We start from the raw sequence: 19,337 nt of genomic DNA on the forward strand, positions 1-19,337 counted from the left end.
GCCACTCTAGGTGGCTTCCAACGTATCTGAAAACATTAAAAAAAAAACACTTTGAAAGGCTTCCCTATACAGGAATGCCTTCAGATGTCTTCTAATGGTTAAATAGTCAACTCATCTCCTTGAGATCCGATGGGAGGACATTCCACAGGGTGCGGTGCCACTACTGAGAAGGCTCTCTATGTGGTTCCCTTTAGCATCACTTCTCACATTGAGGGAACTGCCAGAAGGCCCTTGGAGGTGGACTTCAGTGTCCGGGCTGAACAATGAGGGTCCTTCGAGTATACAGGGCCAAGGCCATTTAGGGCTTTAGAAGTCATCACCAATACTTTGAATTATATATACACACACAGAAATACACAAATATACACATGCAATAAAAATGAGCAACAGAGAGAACTTCTATAAAAGCCAGGAAATAGCCAGGTGTTGTTAAAAAAATTAGATACAGGACCTCTCCTTCTCATAGGAACCTCTCTTTGCAATTGGGGGCACTATGCAGAGGGGAAAAATAAAATAGGGAGTGGGGAAGGGGTCTTGTAAAACTATACTCATTTCTTCCCCCCCCCATTGCCTTTTTGGTTGGCTTTGCCTTCTGTGTGATTGCGTACAAAACTGCAAACTTCTTAAAACTAATTAACAACAGGAGAGGGCAGGCTTAAACTGACAGAAAGCAGGGAAGCCAGGCTAGCTGCAAGTCTGAAACTGCTCTTAAGTCCCTGTGTGCACAGGAAATGCAGCACATATGGAATGCAAAATTATCCAGTGTTCAGAATCCCTGCTGTATCTTGGCATTGCAGAGCCAGAGAAGAAGAACCATTCAAACTTAACCCTCGACTGCCTGCATAGTGTTGTTGATGCCAAGCAGCTGATACTTGCATCAAATTGCATTCAGCATTAGAATTGTTGCTGATTATTCTGTTTCTCCCCTCTTTTTAGGGAAACAATCTAGCTCCTTTGCTATTCTTGGTAGCTGATCAATGCCATGAAAGTTCTTGAGGGTATGTCGTGAACATCATGTACAATAATAAAACTTTAAGCAGGGGTATTCCCAGGGGAAACTGCTAACATTTTGCTGTCATCCTGTTTCAGAGACAATTTATGTTATGAAGTGAATGTGTGTGTGTGAACATCTATGCTAAGAAGATGACAGGCATAGGAATTGGTTTGAAACAAACTGACGAATAGTGTCATAGGTGGACGTCCGAATGTAGCTAAGGCAAGATTAGCTCTGTGCCCTTTTGCCCTCAATAAAAGGGACACGGGTGGCGCTGTAGTCTAAACCACTGAGCCTCTTGGGCTTGCCGATCAGAAGGTCGGCGGTTTGAATCCCTGTGACAGAGTGAGCTCCCGTTGCTCTGTTTCAGCTTCTGCCAACCTAGCAGTTCCAAAGCACGTCAAAGTGCAAATAGATAAATAGGTACTGCTCCGGCGGGAAGGTAAACTGCGTTCTGTTGCACTAGAAGCGATTTAATCATGCTGGCCACATGACCCGGAAAGCTGTCTGTGGACAAACGCTGGTTCCCTCGGCCTGAATGTGAGATGAGCGCCGCAACCCCCATAGTCGCCTTTGACTGGACTTAACTGTCCATGGGTCCTTTACTTTTTACCTTTAACTTGCCCTCAAGCAGTCATTGGACTCCAGTTCCCATCATCCTCAGCCATTATGGGCAATGGCCAGGGATGATGGGAATTGGCGGCCAGCAGTATCTGGAGAGAGGGCGGCCGCTGGTGCCGCTCACTTCTGCTGTATATAGTTAAGTACTATGGGGTGTTAGGGGAGGGGTAGTACCTCTCTTGGGGGACACAGTGTGCTGCTTCTGTGGTAGTCTGTCCACCTTTGGTCCTTACCCTGCTCTCAGCTCTCACCTGTGGCTCCTGGAAGCTGCCAGCATGCAACAGCCACCGCACCCCTGGAAACTGTTTCAACTGGCTGAATAAACCAGGTGAGGGTAGCTGATGGGCCTCAAACCCACAGTGAGCTGCATGCCAAGGCAGGTGGGTTGAGCAGACAGGACCAACAGTGGGTCCTACGGTCAAGAAGGCAGTTTCTGCATATGCTGCAGAGGGGAGTGAGGGGCAGATGGGGCTCATCAACCTGGGAAGGTAGCCCATCGAAGGAGAAGGGAAACCTCCGGCCCTAAACCTCTGCTGCCTTGCGGGATATCTTCAGGAGAAGAAAAAGGAGTAAACCCTGCACAAATCTGGAGGTCCCGAAGACAGTTGAATGGCGCCTTGTACACCTCCTTCTGGCAACTCCTGCAGCCAAGCTGTTGCCAAACATATTGGTTTGCTGTCCTTTGGACCATATCAGCGAGGCTGAGATAGGGGGTTTTCTGTGTCTTCCTTAGTACAGAAAATATTGATCTGATGTGTAGAGCTCTTTCCTATTTTGCTGAATTCAAGAGTGTTCTGGAAAGTTCTCTTTCTATGTGAAAGGAACAGGCAGAAGGTTCTTGTTTGAGTTATTCCTTCTGAGAAGCTGAGTACAGCTGGTTTAAACTGGTTCTGTTATCTTTCTTTCAAGGTCACACTGACTATAATAGTAAGGTCAGAAGGAGCCTGAACTTACTTTTCTCTATGCTATAGTGTTAAGGTTTAGTCTTATTATAAGTCATTGTAAGTTTTATTGTAAGTTCTGCAACTGGATTTTTATCGACTTTGCCAATCCTGAATTTATTGGATTTGTGACCAATATGCTTATTTGCCTTCAGTAGCAGTAAAGCTCTGCTGGATGAACTACAGTTGCCTCTGGTCTATTTTTGGGGAACTCTGCGTTGTTCCCAAAAACCCCAGAGGGGCACAACAGTCTGGGCCGCCCAGGACCTCCATGCACACTGCCCAGGCTTGTGTCCCGGAGAAGTCCCTTCGGTGCTGCTTACATAGCTCATTCCCAGAGGTGCACTCCATTGTCACTTAAGACAGATGGATACTGACAACAACAGCTATTGGGAAGACTGGAGACAAAAAAACTCTATTCTATTGCAAAAATAGAAATGGTTGGAAATCTTGCGTTCATCTTTGAAGCCATCACCTGACGTCAATGTGCCAACACCCAGATGGAGCTCCTGCTCCAATGAATGGGAGCGCTGAATTGGCAGATTCTGTATTGAAATGACTGGAAACTGCTTTAAAGGCAGAGGAGCTCAGAGCATGCATCGGAGCCACTCTACCTGTAGCGCGTCACTAGATCAAAGAGACCGGGGTCTGGTTCACATTCCTGTACTCCTGCAAAAATCCCCATTCATTTCAACTAGCACCTTCACATGGCATCGCATTCTTGGTCACTGTAATTTGTATAAACTGGAGCAGCCTGGAGAAGCGCCCCTAGGATCATGTAAATGGAAGAAGCCACAAATATACTTAACTCGTCATCATTGGCAGCATCTCTATGGATGAATTATGGCTCTGTCTTGAGTGCGCATCCGGAGGTTGCAAGCCTATCAATAGCCCTGTGTGCTCCCAAGGCACTTGTGTGGGTCCTGCTATGATTCATTGCGAACTGGTCCCAGCTGTGATTTAGCAGGTGCTGCTGCTACATGACCTCCATCGCTTGTAGTAGCGTACAAGGGATATGCCCCAGGGTTGCATGTCCTGTTTTTCACCCGCAGTACAGATTCAGCAAGAGTTATCATTTAAATAAATGAGAAGGTGGGTGGGTGGGGGGAGAGAGGGGAGGACTGTGCAAATGGAATTCTGCTCATCCTCCTTTGGATCCAAGCCAATGATGCTCTTTGCTTCAGAACTATTGTTTTTACTCATGCAAATTTGATTGATTGATTGATTGACTGACTGAAACTCATACAATGAGTCAACTAAGATTTATTTAATCAGCTGACAACTCTAGTTAAAAGGGGTCCTATCATATGCAAATACAAGGCAATCAACTGGGATAATGAAATTCTGGCCAGACTAGTTTTTGCACAATAATTAGACATACACACTCACTTCTTAAATAAATGAAAAATGAAACAAATGACCCCATTTGTTTGTTTTAGCAATGAAAATGAATAGGAATTCAAATGAAAAATTAATTTGTTTCTTACTTGTTTTGTTATTTTCGCATACTTTTCCAGTGGAATAAAAAAAAACACCCACCTTGAAAATATCCTGGAAAAGGCTGTACAGTTCACCAAAAGGTTACTGGGAGGGAGGAAAGCAGTGTGATTTATCTTATTTTTTTACTTATGAAACTAGCTGTAAACAGCAACTCACAAGAAAAGTCATGGCAGTACCGTAGGTAATAAAATCATCAAAATATTATAAAATTATAAAATAAAATTGACAGCCATTGTTATTATTAGTCATTAAAATTCTATACTGCTCTTCATCCAAAGACCACAGGGTGGCTTACAATATAAAAATGCAAAAAGACATACCATAGAACAAACAAAAGCCAATAAGTTCCCCACTCCCCGCAGTTTCAAAGGCCATAGATTGTTTAATTAACCAAAGGCCTGGAAGAAGAGGAATGGTCCCCCCCCCGGTGCCTAAAGATATGTAATGAAGGTGTCAGGCGAGTTTCCTTGGGGAGAGCATTCCATAAGTGGGGACCCACCACAGAAAAGGCCTGCGCTTGGGTTGCCTCCCTCCAAACCTTTTGTGGAGGAGGCACATGAAGAAGCGCCTTAGATGATGATTGCAGAGTCTGTGGCGGTTCTTTTGGGGAGAGGCTGTCCTTGAGGTATTGTGGTCCTGAGCAGTTTAAGACGTTACAGGTCAAAACCAGCACTTTGAATTTGGCCCAGAAACTGTAGGCAGCCACTACAGTCAGACTAGGATTGGTGTTATATGTTTAAACCGTCTTGCCCTAGTGAGCAACCAGGTCACCAAATTCTTCACCAGCTGAAGTTTCTGGACCACCTTGAGAGGCAGCCCCATGTATAACATGTTGTAGCAATATTTGCATAACATAGACCACATAAGTTAGACTACCCCTGTCCAGACATTGGCGCAGCTGGGCCACCAGCCAAAACTGATGGAAGGCACTCCCTGGGAGTTGTAGTCTAGCAACATGTAGGGCCGCAGTTCCCCACGACTGGTCTAGAAGGTAGCAGCAGAATGCCTAAAATTCTCATACAAATACGATATGAAATACAGAAGCGGAAGAGCAGCTGGATTTCCCACTGAAAGCAACAGGAAGCTCATTAAAAAGTGTAACCTTTCAAATGGTCTGTAAGTCGGAAACCTTTACCCTATCGAGGTGAAATTTGGAAGGTCTGATGTTTTGGAGAGGTAGTATAATATCTGCAGGTGTCATGACATTTGAATGGAAAATACAAAGATTACAGGCAGCAGAATACTCTACATCTCCCATTGAAATAAACAGAAAATGAAAATGAATGTGAATGATGAAAATGAACGAGTTGCTTCCAAATTATTGATGACAATGCAGAGCAAACAAGTGAATAGTGAAGAAAATGAAACAAGTGAAGTGACTAATTTGGGAGGGGGAGCATTTAATTGCATCCTTGCACATATCCTTTGGTGACTTTTAGTAAACACACACACACACACACACACACACACACAGCACTGAAATAGAATTATAAAGTCTGCCAGAATCTTCCCTTGTGGCTTGGGGTTAAAAGGGTGCTGGGAAATTGTCCCAGCAGTATAATACTGTGATTGGCTGAAATTCCATGTTAGATGAAGATTTCAAAATACAGTTAAAAAAAATAATTTTCATTTGCTGGATCTTTTCTGTCGAAACAGGCTTTCTCCTTTCTAATCCCTGAGGAGATCTTCACGATGGACCTGGAAGAGGGAATGGAAAAAATAAAGCAAACAATACAAACCTTCAGAATGTTCAAGAATACATTTTCTACGTATCAAGAAAAGCTTGCTTGCGATCATAGAAATGATCACAGTGTGAAGCTGTGGGACTTTCCCTCTCACCTGGTGTTTTCTAGAATGGATAAGATCCTTCAGAGGTTGCTGCATATTGAGGTAGAATTTTTAATGTTTATGATCCATGTCCATTTAGACTGTTAAAATTGGTCTTCAAAGCATATTTTAAATTTCATTTGCAGGAAGGATTGTACTTGGTGTCACTGCTAGTTAATCCTCTGGTCTCAGGGATTGGATTTACCTAGCCAAATCATAGCTGCCAAGTATCCCGTATCCGCCGGGAAAACCCCTTTTTTCTTACTGTTTCCCGGCGGTATCCCGTTTGGCGATAAATCCCGGCATTCTCCCTTAAATTCGCTTCTTCCCGGCGGCCATTTTTCTGGTGCCGCTTTGCCCTTCTATGGGCACCAGAAAATGGCGCCGCCGGCGCCGGAAGTCGCTTCCGCGCATGACCGGAAGTTGCGTGACGCGACTTCCAATGGCGCTTCGCCCTTCTATGGGTATCAGAAAATGGTGGCGCCGGCGCCGGAAGTCGCTTTTACGTGTTTTCGGTCATGCGCGGAAGCGACTTCCGGCGCTGGCGCCACCATTTTCTGATGCCCATAGAAGGGCGAAGCGCCACCGGAAGTTGCGTCACGCAACTTCCGGTCATGCGCGCGCTGCCGATCCCGGATCTTTACGACCCGGACTTGGCAGCTATGAGCCAAATACTTGCTCTTAACAGCCTCCAGTGGTGGATTTTCTTTACTCATATTATATTTCTGTACCTCATCCACAAATTTTGCCATCACGTGGCACACAAATACTGAAGTGTGTATTTTTGTTTCTGCTTCGTTTTTCGTTCTTTTAAGATTTTAAAACAATAGCTTTCATGCTTCAGAACGGAGGACTTTAAGATGCTCTGGGTACATTTTTATAGAAAGGAGATGTGAAACATTTCAATAATAAAGAACAACATAAATGTTAATGCACATAATTGATCATAAGATAGTATGTTTTTGAATTTTCAGAATCCATTGTAAGGGTGGCTTAACAAAGGATTAAATGTTAGCATAGGCTTGTAACCTTATAAGGTTTACAAATGTTCTATAAGTCCTATCAGATCCCCAACTTGTCTTTTAATTTAATTTAAAGGAGCTTTTTACATCAGCTACTGACTTTCTCAAGTTAGAAAAAATTGAGATTGGGGGCCTGAGAGGAAAGATTCTCAGCGAGGAGATTCACTGCATGAATGAAGAATTTCATGAAAGCTGGAAGGTCCTTCAAGAAAGTAAATATGACCCACTGGACTACAACAACCTGGTAAATATATTGTGAAAAAAGGCTATCCCTGCTCCTTGTAGGGAACATACATGTATATGGAAGCAGTGTGCTTTCCCCCCGACATACACTTATTAACTACATTGCAAAATTCAAAATAATGTGAACTGAAATGCATCTATCTGTTGAAATTAATATATTGGTTTGAGAAGTGTGCATTAAAACGTGAGCCACATGATTTTCTCTCTCATCCCTAAAACAAAGCACTGGATTTCAGTTGCTCCCCAATAAATGTGTAGCCCCTTTCGCTCCTGCCACTAGAGCTGGAACAGGCCACCTTCTGCAAACATCTGACCACTGCCAGGCATCCCCAAACTTCGGCCCTCCAGATGTTTTGGACTACCAATTCCCATCATCCTTGACCACTGGTCCTGTTAGCTAGGGATCATGGGAGTTGGAGGCCAAAACATCTGGAGGGCCGCAGTTTGGGGATGCCTAGACAACTGCCTTTTCTCATATACAGACACAGGATGACCCTGGTGTCTGTAAAAACATGTCTGAATTGATGCCTGGGCTTACATGATTATTTTGGCATGGTGGGGCTTCAGTTGAAAGAAATGAGTCAGTCATGGCCATCTACACAAATATTTGCAGCTTGTGTTAATGCTCATGTTTCCTGTGCAGGAATTTCTGTCTGACTGCAAAAGATACATTCAGCAGATTAATGACTTTGATAACCGGTTGGCAACAATACTAAATTTTGCCTTTCAAGAGCCAAAGGGACTAGAATCAGTTTTCAAGGTAAGCATATTTGTTATATTTGTTTTCCACTAAGGCCCACATTTTGTATCGTACATTGGCAAGCATCAGATACTTGAGTGTATGATACGGTTAATTCTGTTTTTTCCAAGCACAAATGATTTCAAAGGATCCCAAGAAGAGCAGTAAGAACTGCATTATGGAGATAGAATCAGCCCTTGACTTTTTAAACAGAAAAACCTACAGCCGAACATTCAGCACTCTTTGTTTGTTTGTTTGTTTGTTTTTAGTTCAGCTTTACGTTCCCAGGTCTTCTTTGCTGTTCCTCCCCAAACCCAACAAATGTGAGAATTAGTCTTTTTATGAAATGTTGAGAACTAGTTTCTGTTTCCTGTTCTTTTATAATGTTAGGTACAAAACGTCTGTTTTGTGCATCCATAGACGCTTTGTGTTACATAGACATCCATTTTGACCAGTATGAAACTGAACTGCTATAATAGATGACTATTTACACATAGAAAAGCTGAGGCAGAAGGAGTAAGATTTTCCAAAGTCCACCCAGTGAGTTCATGGCTGCACTGGATTTAAAGTCAGGTTCCCTATATCCGAATTCAATCTTCTGCCCACAAGGAGAGATTGTGGCCATATTCTTTTAAGTTTTTCAAATAGTCAAAGACAAAAGCAAGCAGAACCATCATTTATATTTTTTTAAGCTATGAAGAAGAGATTTGGGGGCATTACAAAGAAGGGAGGGCGGTGAAATCTTAAACCACGAGGCCCTGTGCTTTTCAAGAGTTGTATGGGATTTAGCCACACAAATCCCATTATAGTCAATGGGGGTTATTTAAGTCAGTAGAAATTGTGTGCCTGTATCTTTTGCAAAACCTTCAAAAACCTAAAGGAAAGTGACAATCTGTACAGTGGAGGAAACCAAATATAAAGTATCAGAGAGAAGTATTACACATGAGAAAATTAGGAAAATATCTTACAAAATGGAAAAGCTGATGAAAAAGAGGGGTGTGGGGTGGGGGTGGTTGAATTGCTGAGTTAGGTAAGAACCTGAAAGAGAATTCATAGGGTTTCAGAAAATACAATTTCATCAAAAGCTGAAGGAAAATGAAAAGGAAGACAGCAGGTGTAATTGCTGTGAGGAACAGTTTCCTGCTGAGACAGGAGAGTTTTACCATCAGCTCTGTAAGAAAACATCCAAGCAAATACAATAAACATAGAAATAAATGTATCATGAAATCAAGAAGGTAGGACAAAAAGACTTGACATATGCACTGGAGAAGAGGCAGAGCAAAGGGTGAATAGGATGACAGTAGGAAAAGAGAAGTGAGAAAATTACATCTCCATGGTGCCCCACAGGAACAGGGGAAGATGGCAAGCGAGAGGATAAGGATACTTATAATGGAACAGGAAGAGTATATTTATGAACAGACTGCAGAACACAGAACAAACTGCACGAGAAATGTGTTGTTGGAGGACAGGAAAATGTTTCCCAAAGTTCAGTTTTCACCAAACGTAGGAGAACGCAACTACAAAATTGAAGTTTGATAGTTATGTTACTAGATGGCAGATAGTAACACTAAGGAACTTGGTTGAGGCTTGTTTCTCATACAGTGGTACCTCTGGTTATGAACTTAATTCTTTCTGGAGGTCTGTTCTTAACCTGAAACCGTTCTTAACCTGAGATACCACTTTAGCTACTGGGGCCTCCCACTGCCGCTGTGCCGCCACCACGTAATTTCTGTTCTCATCCTGGGGCAAAGTTCTTAACCTGAGGTACTATTTCTGGGTAAGCGGAGTCTGTAACCCGAAGTGTTTGTAACCCGAGGTACCACTGTATTTACAATCACGGTAATGCTGTAGGCTGCTATATTTCTCCCAATAGATACTGTAATCTGGAGAAGTTTTATCAATATGATTGCTTGACAGAAATTCAGGAGCAGGCACCTGTGTGTTAACCTCATGAGGGGAATTATTGCAACAATCTTGATTGTGGGAGTCGCTTTCAGAAATGTTTCTGTGACAGAAACTGAGATATAAGAAGCTGCCAAGTGATTTTCCTCTGAAAACCTAATAATGAATTTATGGATCCCAAACCAAGTAAAAATCAAATGGAATTTAGAAGGCTGTTTCTTCCAGTCCAATCCCTTGACCTGCTACAGTAGTCAGAAAAGGATAGGATGCAGGCAGTGTCTTAGTGCAATGTCAAACCAATTCATGCTTTTATAGCATGCTTTACAATCCCAAAGGAAAAGAAGTCAAAGATGTTAAGCCTGGATTCCCTTATGAGCCTGTGCACTGACTATTCAAGGCTACTTACTCCCTCATAAATCACTGCCTGCGCTGCCAGAAGGCACGTTCCAGAAGCACAGCACATTGTGATATTTTATTTTCAATATCTTTAAGTTTCTTTTTCTAAATGAATTCGCATAGGCCATTGACATGCGGGACGTAATTTAGGGAAATGAAACAGTTTCTTCTTTTAATTTCCCTAAATTACATCCCATATGTCAATGACCCTTTTCCTAGATCCATTCCAAGTTAGCTCTCCTAGAAAGATGGTCAGGATTCAGGAGCAGTCCCTCAGCTGTCACTCAAAATGGGCTCTCTGTTTCTTGTGGCGGGCAGTCTTTCATTTGCAGGATTGCTTCAGTTTCCCATGAAGTCCTTCTTCTGGCCAGGAACTTGGATATTAGGACAGCCAAGAGGAAGAGGCACAATTTCCTCTTCGTACTTCCCAAGGCCAACTGCCAATTGAGGTCACTCTGGCCAGATGCTACTCTGGAGAGCTATCTCTGGAGCATTCATCTCCTTGCTGGTTTTCACAGCTTCTTGCTTAGTGACCTCAGCAACTCAGCCTCTTCCTGAGCTCTTCTTCTGTTGCTGTTGTCACCACTGACCACCAGGTCACATTCTGGCCTTACTAACTTTCCTCACTGCCCTTATATACCAATTCCGTCAGGACATCCTGACCAGTGGTGTGCCTCGGTCTCTGACAGTTCATTTGCCTGTAACGCTGGACCAATGAGGGCCCGCAGAATGTTCCTAAACTGGCCTATCAAAACCTGACATTTTGAATCTCAGTTTCCTAATATAAAAACTGAGAGGTCTAACTGAGAACCAGTAAGGCTTTGTAACTGTTATAAGCAAGCAAGAAGCTGTTTTCAAAATAGCAGATTTCATTAGATCACCTCTCAGTTATATATGAACACAGCAATGTTACACTCATAACCATTCTTTATTTTTATATTTACAAATCAATTTAAAAATGTTTTACCTCAGGCGATTTCTGATTCTCCATGGTCATCTCATTATAGATTGGCGGGACATGGGGGCTTGGATCCAAAGATTACACAGGATAAAGGCTCATCTGCACTGTACATTTAAAGCAGTATTATACCACTTTAAACACTCAAGGTTTCCACCAAAGAATCCTGGGAATTATAGTTTAAGAGTTGTGAGGACACCTATATTCCCTTCACAGAGCTAGAATCACCAAGTTCCCTGGGAGGAAGCATTGATTGTTAAACCACTCTGGGAATTTTAGCTCTGCGAGGGGAATAGAGGGTCTCCTAACAACTCTCAGCACCCATAACAAACTACAGTTCCCAAAATTATTGGGATGGGGGTATCATGAGTGTTTATAGTGGTATGATACTGCTATAAATGCATAGTGCAGTTGGGGTCCATATCCCTGAGTACCTAGTCCTAGTAGCCGTCCAGGGATTATTATTCCCCACACCACCACCAGCCCATTGAGTCCTGTTAAATGATGTTTGTGGGGAATTAGGATTTAAAAATCAGAAATCCAGTATAGGAACACAATTATTTTAATGAGACTGAAATAAGGCTGAAAATGAGTCAAGGCCTCTCTGTGTCAGCTTCAACACTTTATCTAATAATAATAATAATAATAATAATAATAATAATAATAATAATAATATATTATTTATACCCCGCCCATCTGGCTGGGTTTCCCCAGCCACTCTGGGCTGCTTCCAACAGAAAAATAAAATAAAATAATCTATTAAACATTAAAAGCCTCCCTAAACAGTTTTGCTATATAGACCCCTCTTAGTTACAGGAGGCAAAAATGTGTTTATCTGAAATACCAGCTCAATGGATGCTGAGAGCTTTGAAAGGGCAGAGATTTCAGTTGAATAAAAGTACTATTTTTATGGGACTACATGGGAGGCATATTCCTTGATTGTTTGGGTGAGATATTCGCATAATGGGCACGTTATAGAGCATAATTGTCTATGAATCCAGATTGACAAATTTTGTAGCAAAAGAAAAAAAAAACAAAAAACAAAAATAGGAACGACTAATAAAAAAAACACACACCCAACAAAACAAACTGTAAAAGGCACACAACAGTTTGCCAGAAGGACAAACAGCAGGGGGATGCAGGTAAAGGCGCTTGAATTGATGCCAAAAATGGGAAGGCACAACAGAGATAAATAAAACACACAGGAAAGATGCAATATAATAAAATGCTGTAATTTGGGCTGCCAGCATGAGAGAGTAGACAGTTCACAATAGTAGGGAGTAAGTTAGCTCTTATGGGATATTTAACCACAACTGCCAGGAGGAGAAGCTGCTGCTGTTCGTATTCAAATAAAGCAACCGTGCTATTGAGGAAAATGATATAAAATCACTTCTGTAAACTTTTTGGTTCCATTTGTTGAGTTTGCCCATGAGAGATCTGCATTTTACTTTTTGATGGCTGTGTTTCTTGACCTTGCACGCAGAAGGCTCTTCAAAGAATTCAAAGCGACAGCGCAATTGCTTGCTGTGTGTTCTCAATCTGTGCAGTGACCTCTTAAGTACAATACAGCACCCAGATTCCCCTCCCTCTCTGCCCTTCTCCAGTCCTCCCTTAGGGTAGCAGCAGACCTAGGCATCTGAAATTTCAGTGGCGCCCTGTGTGATGCCAAAATTCAGTTCCCCCTGCCCCTCTCGCTCCATTGTAAGCATAGTTGAGATGTCCCCTATGGCGCCCTGAGTCTCTGTGCCCACCATGACTGAACTGGCCTCTGCTTAGGGCCTAGCTAGGCCTTTGTGAGGATGGAGATGCTTTAATGTGGCTCCTATCCACATTTGCAAATAGCTGTTGCAGTAGCTAACCCTTTCCCCTCATGCCATTTTACCGGGGGGGGGGGACCACCCCCACCCAATCTGCTATTTTCACTGTGAAGAAAACCTTCATATGAACACATTTTCCCTAAGTGAACAAAAAGTAGTTGGTAGGGGGATTTTTTAGTGGAGAAATGGTACAGAACAAAAGAGATTCCCCACCCCACCCTCCCCATGCTATCAGACCATCCAAGTGTCCCTATTTTCCAGGATAGTCCCAGATTTACAGAAGCTGTCCAGGTTTCTGATTTGATCCCAGAATGTCCCACTTTTCCTAAGGATGTCCCTGTTCTAATCAGAGAAATGTTGGAGGGTATGGAGTTATGCAACCCATGAACCAAGGAGATAAGTAACTATACAAACTTTAGAAGACATCTGAAGGCAGCTGTGTATAGGGAAGTTTTTTTAAAAATTTTTTAAATGTCTTATTATGTTTTTATATATGTTGGAAGCTGCCCAGTGTGGCTGGGGCTACCCAATCAGATGAGCAGTGTATTAACAACAACAACAACAACAACAACAACAATGGAATAGAATGTCTCTATTTCCACTGGATAAATGTTGGAGGGTATGTAATAATAATAATAATAATAATAATATTTATGCCTCACCCATCTGGCTGGGTTTCCCCAGCCACTCTGGGCGGCTCCCAACAGAACACTAAAAACAGAATAAAACATCAAACATTAAAAGCCTCCTTAAACAGGGCTGCCTTCAGATGTCTTCTAAAAGTCAGGTAGTTGTTTATTTCCTTGATATCTGATGGGAGGGCATTCCACAGGGTGGGCACCACCACCGAGAAGGCCCTCTGCCTGGTTCCCTGTAACTTGGCTTCTCACAGTGAGGGAACTGCCAGAAGGCCCTTAGCGCTAGACCTCAGTTCCCGGGCTGAACGATGGGGATGGAGATGCTCCTTCAGGTATGGTCCCAGTCTACTTGCTAAAACTTAAAAGAGGCCAGAGAGTTGTTCATAGTTCACACAACTCCATCATCATGTTTACTGTAACTCTTGACCTCAGAGAAACACTGCTGTAGGAAGCTATATAGAATCTGTAATTTGTGGATGGGAAAACTTTGGCTCTCTAAGTGTTGTTGGATTCCAAGTCACATCAGCCCCAGCCAACATAGTCAAAAGTCAGGGATGAAAACAGCTGTGGTCCAAGAACATCTATGGGGCCCCACAGATTCCTCATTTCTACTGTAGGCAATCCTATTTGTACCCAAAACAGTAATCAGGGTTCAGTGGCCAACATATAACTTCTTTTATGTGTATCAAACAACTGCTCTTCCGTTTATCACTTACAAATTTAACAAATAAATAAAAATACTGTGTGGGGGTGTTGGTTAATTTTGTTTGCTTGTTATTATGGGATGCTATTTTGTGTTTTTATATTGTTAACCACTCTGTGATCTTCAGATGAAGGGCAATATAGAAATTTAATAAATGAAAGAATAAATAAATAATCAAAATACCAAGCAAATTGGGATATCAATGAATTCAGGGATCAGAACTGAAACATTTAGATATAGTCCAGAGGTCTCTTTCTGATCTGCTTTTTCCTTCTAGGTTTCCCTTTTTAGAGATGCATTTCTTCCCGTCCCAGATGAGGCCCTAAAAAAATGAGAGCAGAATCTTGTTCTCTTAATAGCTGGTTTCTTGTGAAACACTCTACTAAACAGATTGTGGAGGAATGTAAAGACAAGAATTTAGTCATCAAAGTGATTTCACTTTAAACCCATACAATAATTTTACCTGAAATAATCTTTGAAGGCTAATATATAAATGCCAATCTGTTAGAACAGAATATACAGTACAGATAAAGAAATTATTCTGCCCTTTATAATTTTTATAAAACCACCTAGAATGGCATCTTTTAAAACAGAGATGAAAACTGACACGCGTGCTTCAGTTACCTTATTTTTTAAAATTCAAGATTTTGCAGATATTTGGAAAACTTCTGGAAAGGCCTGTCATCTATTCTCATTTTTATCCAAACGTTGCTGTTCTTCTTTCAATGTTTGATGAGGAAATTACCTGCTGCAAGCAAATCTTTGACAATCAAATAGAAAAAGTGGGTAACAGTCTTTGGCATTCTAATTTATTATTTCATGTTATTTACTTATTTACAGAGACATTAATTTTATTTTCTCCTTGGTGACTAGCTATTGCGTTGTCAAGAATAACCTCATTACTTTGTGTTTTAGTACAAACTGAAGGGGGAGGGGACACACTGAAAAAGTTTGTTTCTATGAATAGATTTCCAACTTATACAACTCTTGTCTGTAGGAACTGTGTCTGGAGGCAATTAGAATGCCCATAAGATTCTTTTCAATAATGTGCTTTTAGGTTGTGATGAATTGGGTAGCCCTTTTTATCAATGGAAAGGGGGTAAGTTTCAATAAGTTTCAGGATAGTGAGAAATGCTGGTGAACAGATTCCCCATCTTTCCTAACCTTCCTGCCTTATTTTGCTTTTACCATTGTATTTGTGTTGCCAGGACTGGCCCACCCATATGTTTAGTCAAAACAAAATTAAAAAAAATCCTTCCAGTAGCACCTTAGAGACCAACTAAGTTTGTCATTGATATGAGCTTTCATGTGCATGCACACTTCTTCAGATACCATATGTTTAGGTGAGTCTACTGCCTCAGGCGGGACGCAGGTGGCGCTGTGGGTTAAACCACTGAGCCTAGGGCTTGCCGATCAGAAGGTTGGCGGTTCGAATCCCCGCAACAGGGTGAGCTCCCGTTGCTGGGTCCCAGCTCCTGCCAACCTAGCAGTTCGAAAGCACATCACAGTGCAAGTAGTTAAATACAGATAAATACAGCGGGAAGGTAAATGGTGTTTCTGTGTGCTGCTCTGGTTCGCCAGAAGCGGCTTTGTCATGCTGGCCACATGACCTGGAAGCTGGACGCCGGCTCCCTCAGCCAATAACGTGAGATGAGCACCGCAACCCCAGAGTTGGTCACAACTGGACCTAATAGTCAGGGATCCCCTTACCTTACTGCCTCAGGCAGTGGAATCCACAGGGACAGCCGATCCCGATGTAGATCTTTCTTTCTCTCCTTATTCCTGATGTAGATCTTCCCCTTCATCCCTGGCTGGGGGGGGGAGCAGCATTTTGGGGGCCCAATATCTTGGGCCAGCCCCATCTTTGCCTCCCCCATGTTGGCTATGGCAGCAGCAGAACTTTTCTGAACATCTACAAAGTCATTCCAGGGACATCTCAGGGGGAGAGATAGGTCAACAGCCCAGAGCTCAGGCATTTGTAAAATAATATTTAATTATTTTTTTAAAAAAACTTGAGCAGAAGTAAAATAAATGTTAAAAGAGAAACTGACAATGTTCCCCTTTCTTTTTCTTTCCAATTGTAATTGAGAATTTTCAAAAGCGAGCGCCTGGCTCGGAGCTTGGCTTGGGAGCCTTGTGTATACCACCTAGGAATAAGTGATATAAATGTAAACAAACCTTTATCCCAGGGGTGCCCAAACTTTTTTCAAAGAGGGCAAGATCTGATGAAGTGAGCATTTGATCAAAGTTGTTGAGCTTTTTTAAGGATTGAAGTTTTACCCCAGGAAATAAATTACCACAGGGGCCAGATTGAACTGACCGGATTAGGCCCCCAAAGCAGACATTTGACATGCCTGCTTTATCAAAAGTCTACAGGACTCGATTCTCATACATGTTTGATGACAGAGCAACTCTAGCCCTGGAGCATCAGTTTCTTTATCAAGTCTGTGATGTAATCTAGCCTTGTGAACACACGCAGCCATCTGTGATGCTTAAGTGACTTCATCACTTCATCAGTCTTGCAGCATTTATGGAAGGGATGGGGAAGTTGCAGCCTTCTGGGGTTCTTGGGCTGCAGCTCATTTTCATGCCTGACCATTACTATACATTTCAACAAGTATGTATGGTATTCTTTATCATAGGCACAGGATTTTTAAAAGAGTAGTTCTTCAACATTCACCGTATTTCTCCGAGTATAAGATTAGGTTATTTTATCAAAATGTTTAGCTAAATACTTGGGGTCGTCTTATACACGGATAGTGGAGGGGTGGGGCATGCGATTGGTTGGTGCCGTGAGCAGGATATTGTCCGTGGCATTTTTGCGGGTGATTGATGGGTGCTGCAAGGTCTGCTGGCTATTGGGTGCTGCACCAATTGGGCGGGCGATTGGTGGTTGCTTTTGGCCAGCGTGCAGGCGATTGGTGGCTTCGTGATGTGCTTGCGATTGGCTGTTGCGTTCCTACAGGTGAGCAATTTTCAGCCCAAAAAATGCTCAGCAACTCTGGGCAATCTCCCCCCATTTTCTGTATTTGGAGTCCCCCAAAAGAGGGGGCATCTTATACATGGAAAAGTATGGCAATAACATGTATTCAGAAGTAAGGCTCGCTTATTCCAACTGGGAATTTTTATTCTGCATCAATCTGCTTAGAATTTGCAAACTAGAACCTGTTTCAGTGGGAGACTTTTGGATTCAGCTCCAATGGGACCATTCTTGAGTTTTATTGCAGGTTTTACTTATGGTGTATTGACAGTCCATCATCATAACAGCTTCTGTTTATTTAAGTTAAGGGATGGAGGCAATGCACTTCATAAAAACATGCCAGTGACTGCAGGCAATTTAAAATGGTCTCAGGAGTTACGAGAGAGACTGCTGAAGCACAGAACACATTTTAGGCGCATCAATCATCTGTAAGTATTGCTATAAAAATTGTACAATAGGGCTTAAACCACTTCCCCAAGCACCTTCCACTGTGTACTTAGAAATGACATTGAGGAGGAGGAAATCCTTTTTTCTCTCTCTTTCTAGGATTCTGCAGACAGAGGAAACCAATTTTGTCTTCCGAAAATGTGAGAAAATGTTGGACTTATTGGATAAACACGATGAGGAGATTTATACCACATGGGCACAAGATTTAAACCACCTTTGTGAAGCACATCTCAGTCAACCAATTCTCAGATATGATGACTGTGGATTGTTTGAAGTAAACTTTAATGAAAAGGTAAAGTAGACAATTTGTTCTTTACTGTCATTTAGTTGTGTCCGACTCTTTGTGACCCCATGGACCAGAGCACGCCAGGCACTCCTGTCTTCCACTGCCTCCCGCAGTTTGGTCAAACTCATGTTGGTAGCTTCGAGAACACTGTCCGACCATCTCATCCTCTGTCGTCCCCTTCTCCTTGTGCCCTCAATCTTTCCCAACATCCGAGTCTTTTCCAGGGAGTCTTCTCTTCTCATGAGGTGGCCAAAGTATTGGAGCCTCAGCTTCAGGATCTGTCCTTCCAGTGAGCACTCAGGGCTGATTTCCTTCAGAATGGATAGGTTTGATCTTCTTGCAGTCCATGGGACTCTCAAGAGTCTCCTCCAGCACCATAATTCAAAAGCATCAATTCTTTGGCGATCAGCCTTCTTTATGGTCCAGCTCTCACTTCCATACATCACTACTGGGAAAACCATAGCTTTAACTATATGGACCTTTGTCGATTAAACTGCCGTGTTTCTCCGAAAATAAGACACCGTCTTATATTTATTTTTCCTATATATATAAAAAACCACTATGGTTTATTTTCAGGGGATGTCTTTTTTTCCTCCTCCTCCTGCCGCAGCCGGCATTGCTACTGCGCCTATGACTATGTCTTATTTTCAGGGTATGGCTTATATTCCTTGAATGCTTAAAAATCCTGCTATGGCTTATTTCATGGCTACGTCTTATTTTTGGAGAAACAGGGTAGTGGTGGGGAACCTTTCTGAGGTGGAGGGTCGCAATTCCGTTTTGAGGAGCTGCATGCATGGTGTGGGCGGGGCCAGAGGCAAAAGTGTTAGGATCTCTTACTCACAAGTAGGACCCTGGCAGAGACACATGCCCGACTGGCATGTTCTCTCCCTCCTGATCAATCATTTGGGAGCCTCAAAAGCATTCTTCAGCCCGAACATCAAAGCGACTGATGCCAACTGACATCAGCACACTTACGAATCCGCAGAGTTTGCGCAATTGCATAAAAGAACTCAGTAGCACAGCATTTGGCTAATCTACGTTTATTTACATATAAACACACACGGAGCACTGCAACATGGCTCCCTCTCTCTCTAGAATCAGACAGCAAAGAGAGTGAACAAAGGATAACAGTCCCACTTCAGGAAACACATCCTGTTTCCGTCACTTCCCACTGTGGAATGAAAACATATATCATCATGTGATAAACCACAATCCCAAGAATGCAAACACAGGGAATGAATCTCAAACAAAAAGTGGGTGGAGCAACAGATTTTACCTTTGTACAGCAGTATGCATCTGAAACACACAAAGGCCAGAAGTTTC

The 19,337-nt window shown here is 42.5% G+C and overlaps 2 protein-coding genes across 2 annotated transcripts in view; one reads left to right on the plus strand and one right to left on the minus strand.

Annotated features, from left to right (window-relative positions):
- The window catches only part of LOC118083835 (dynein axonemal heavy chain 11-like), a 240,858-nt gene that overhangs the window by 19,661 nt on the left and 201,860 nt on the right, over window positions 1–19,337 (plus strand). Inside the window, exons 7-12 of the mRNA XM_060272909.1 lie at window positions 5,713–5,946; window positions 6,982–7,149; window positions 7,792–7,908; window positions 14,946–15,083; window positions 17,585–17,709; window positions 17,828–18,020. Coding sequence (XP_060128892.1) covers window positions 5,713–5,946; window positions 6,982–7,149; window positions 7,792–7,908; window positions 14,946–15,083; window positions 17,585–17,709; window positions 17,828–18,020 — 975 coding nt within the window. The remainder of the gene's footprint in view (window positions 1–5,712; window positions 5,947–6,981; window positions 7,150–7,791; window positions 7,909–14,945; window positions 15,084–17,584; window positions 17,710–17,827; window positions 18,021–19,337) is intronic.
- The window catches only part of MAP3K20 (mitogen-activated protein kinase kinase kinase 20), a 342,609-nt gene continuing 338,868 nt past the window's right edge, over window positions 15,597–19,337 (minus strand). Inside the window, exon 21 of the transcript XR_009558438.1 lies at window positions 15,597–15,620. The gene's annotated coding sequence lies outside the window, so the exon portion shown is untranslated. The remainder of the gene's footprint in view (window positions 15,621–19,337) is intronic.

This window comes from Zootoca vivipara, chromosome 1, assembly GCF_963506605.1.
Source record: "Zootoca vivipara chromosome 1, rZooViv1.1, whole genome shotgun sequence".
Taxonomy (NCBI): domain Eukaryota; kingdom Metazoa; phylum Chordata; class Lepidosauria; order Squamata; family Lacertidae; genus Zootoca; species Zootoca vivipara.